General features: G+C 39.6%; 1 protein-coding gene across 1 annotated transcript; it reads left to right on the top strand.

Annotated features, from left to right (window-relative positions):
* The first annotated feature begins 561 nt into the window (after positions 1 to 561).
* LOC113351634 (protein MAINTENANCE OF MERISTEMS-like) lies at positions 562 to 1858 on the top strand. Its single transcript, XM_026595584.1, has 3 exons — positions 562 to 865; positions 973 to 1343; positions 1700 to 1858. Exons 1-3 carry the CDS (start codon positions 562 to 564, stop codon positions 1856 to 1858), a joined length of 834 nt encoding a protein of 277 aa, XP_026451369.1.
* The last annotated feature ends 623 nt before the right edge of the window (positions 1859 to 2481 follow it).

Below are 2481 nucleotides of genomic sequence, written 5' to 3'. Positions count from 1 at the left end.
AGAAGATGGTGGACATGTTATTTTTGTATTCAAAGACTCATGGGCATGTCAAATCCATAATACTATCGTAAGTAATCTCAATCCGTATTTGTTTTTTATTTAAGTGTATTTATCTTAAATTTGCGTCAAGTGTTTGTATTTCTTTTCACTTGTTTTTTTTTTGGTATTTAGGATCACAAGCATGCTATCCGTCTCATGAGGCGCCAAGCTTCATGTTCAGTGACTAAGAACTGGGATCTTGACGATGAATCAGACGAGGTGCAAGCGATTGTCAAGAACTCCGGGTTGTGGCCTGCGGTGGAGAGTTCAAATATTGAGCATGATAGAGTTACCGTATCTGCGTTCTGTGAGACGTTCTACGGAGAAACTGATACAATGTTATTCCCATTCGGTGAGATGGTGATAACTCCCGATGATGCTCATCAAATTCTAATCCTCGAGATTGAGGGAAAAGCAATAAGTGAGGGCTTCGATAATAAAATTTCTTGGGAGGGTATCTTCAAATTGACCAAAACTTTGTTCGGTTGGGATCAGATTAAGACGTAGTCTATGCTTGTCGTGATGGATGGTCATCTAAGCAAGAAGTTTAATCTGAGTAAGTTGAAGGACACATTATCTGAGACCAAGAAAATCTATAATGAGGAAGGAAGGGTGGAATTGGTGCGAATCAATACTACCGCGTCAGCTTATTTGCTACACATCCTGGGCAAATATATCTTCCCCGACAATTCCGGAAGCTTGGTCGACGTCAGGTATATGCAACTACTTGATCCCTTAGATAAGATTGATGAGTATTCTTGGGGTACTGCGGTGGTCTCCTTCTTGAAAAATGAGTTGACAAAGGCTTCAAGGGAACTCACTGCAAGTTAACGGAAATATATGTCTCTTCCAGGTAATTTTATTGTCTAAATCATTTATATTTGCAAAATTCTAGCAAGATAAGATTCTTACTAAACTTTGTGTTTGCATAAGATTGGATATATGAGCACTTCCCTACTTTAGTGAATGCCAACTCCCACGTCAAAGTGGATGAGAATGTAGCGATTGATAAGCCAAGAGGACAAAGATACAGTTTTAAGGATGGTCAGGATAAGGAAACGACGCAACAAATTATCAAAATCCAAATCGCCATTGACAAATTGACTGTGGATGAGGTAACATTTGATCCTTATCGAGATGCTCTAAATCAAGGTTTAATACAAAGGAGAGACGATGTTGCATTATACTACGATCCCTTGTTTTTAACCCATGGATATTCAATGTACGATCCACATCGGGTAATCCGACAATTGGGTTACATCCAAGAAGAACCCCATTTCGATGCTGAGCCAGACTTTAAAGTGGTAAGGGAGGATTGCAACACGTGCCAAAAAAGTACTATCGTTGCTTACGCTCCAGCGCCAGTTAACGATCATTGTAACGGAAGACGTGGCCGTAAAGTCGATACGAGTCATTTGGACGAGGTGATCGAAGGTCATGAAGCTCATGAGAGATACATGACATGGTACTTTGGTTGGGATCGTTCTACTGTGATTAGGGAAATGACTACTGAAGAATTGGCTCGTAAGAGGAAGATGGCATCGAAAGACCCAGCAACAAGTCTTAAGTTCTTTGTAAGTATTTTAGAGTTACTCTTACTGTTTTAAGATTATAATTATGGAATCATTCTATTAATTGTTTGTTATTTAATTGAAAATAGAAGAAGCATTTGAAGAGCCTTGTGAGGGTGATGTGTGTTGCGCGAGATAAAGAGAAGATCCTTTATCGATTGAAGAGCAAAGTAAGCACATTGACTTTGCTAGAAATGTTGACAATGAGGATGCCTATGAATTTTTCAAGAAAGTTGATGCTGAAGTAAAGAGAGAAGAAAAAGCCAGGAGGGAAGCACAAGCCAAGATTAATGCTGACAAAAAGAGGGGTCGGTCCCGTGATGGTGAATGTAGTAGTATTATAGCATTCGCATTCGATGCAAGCTATGAATTCATGGTCTCCAAAATTCCGGAGTATGCCCCGGACTTCATGCAGGCCGGAGATGACTGGGATTCCTCCAACGAAGATTGATGGTTTTAGTGTAGGTTTTGTGGGTAGATCTCTATGTAAACCCTCACGAGACTATAACTCGTCCACTAGGGTCGCCTAGGAGTTCAAAGGCTTGATGCACATGCTAAGTGCATTCGTTTCTCCGTTGAAAAGGAGTTAGATTTTATGTTTCAATCAATGTAGTAACCAAAATTGCATGAACAAAGTGAATTACATCTTTCCATATTCTGTTTTCTGTTTGGTATAAGTACAGGTCGGCAAGGTTACATTGCGACTTTACAACAGCCGACAATGTTAGAAATCATTAGCATGCCGACAATAAGTTAGCCGGAAATGTTAAAAATTATTTGCATACCGACTACAATACAACCGACATTGTAGGAAATATTTACATGCTGACCATAAGAATGCTGGCCCAATATAGTCGGCATATTCTTCATT

Source organism: Papaver somniferum, chromosome 2 (assembly GCF_003573695.1).
Source record: "Papaver somniferum cultivar HN1 chromosome 2, ASM357369v1, whole genome shotgun sequence".
In the NCBI taxonomy this organism is placed as follows: Eukaryota; Viridiplantae; Streptophyta; class Magnoliopsida; order Ranunculales; family Papaveraceae; genus Papaver; species Papaver somniferum.
The sequence above is the reverse complement of the archived record's forward strand: the minus strand, read 5'-3'. Positions and strand labels throughout refer to the sequence as shown.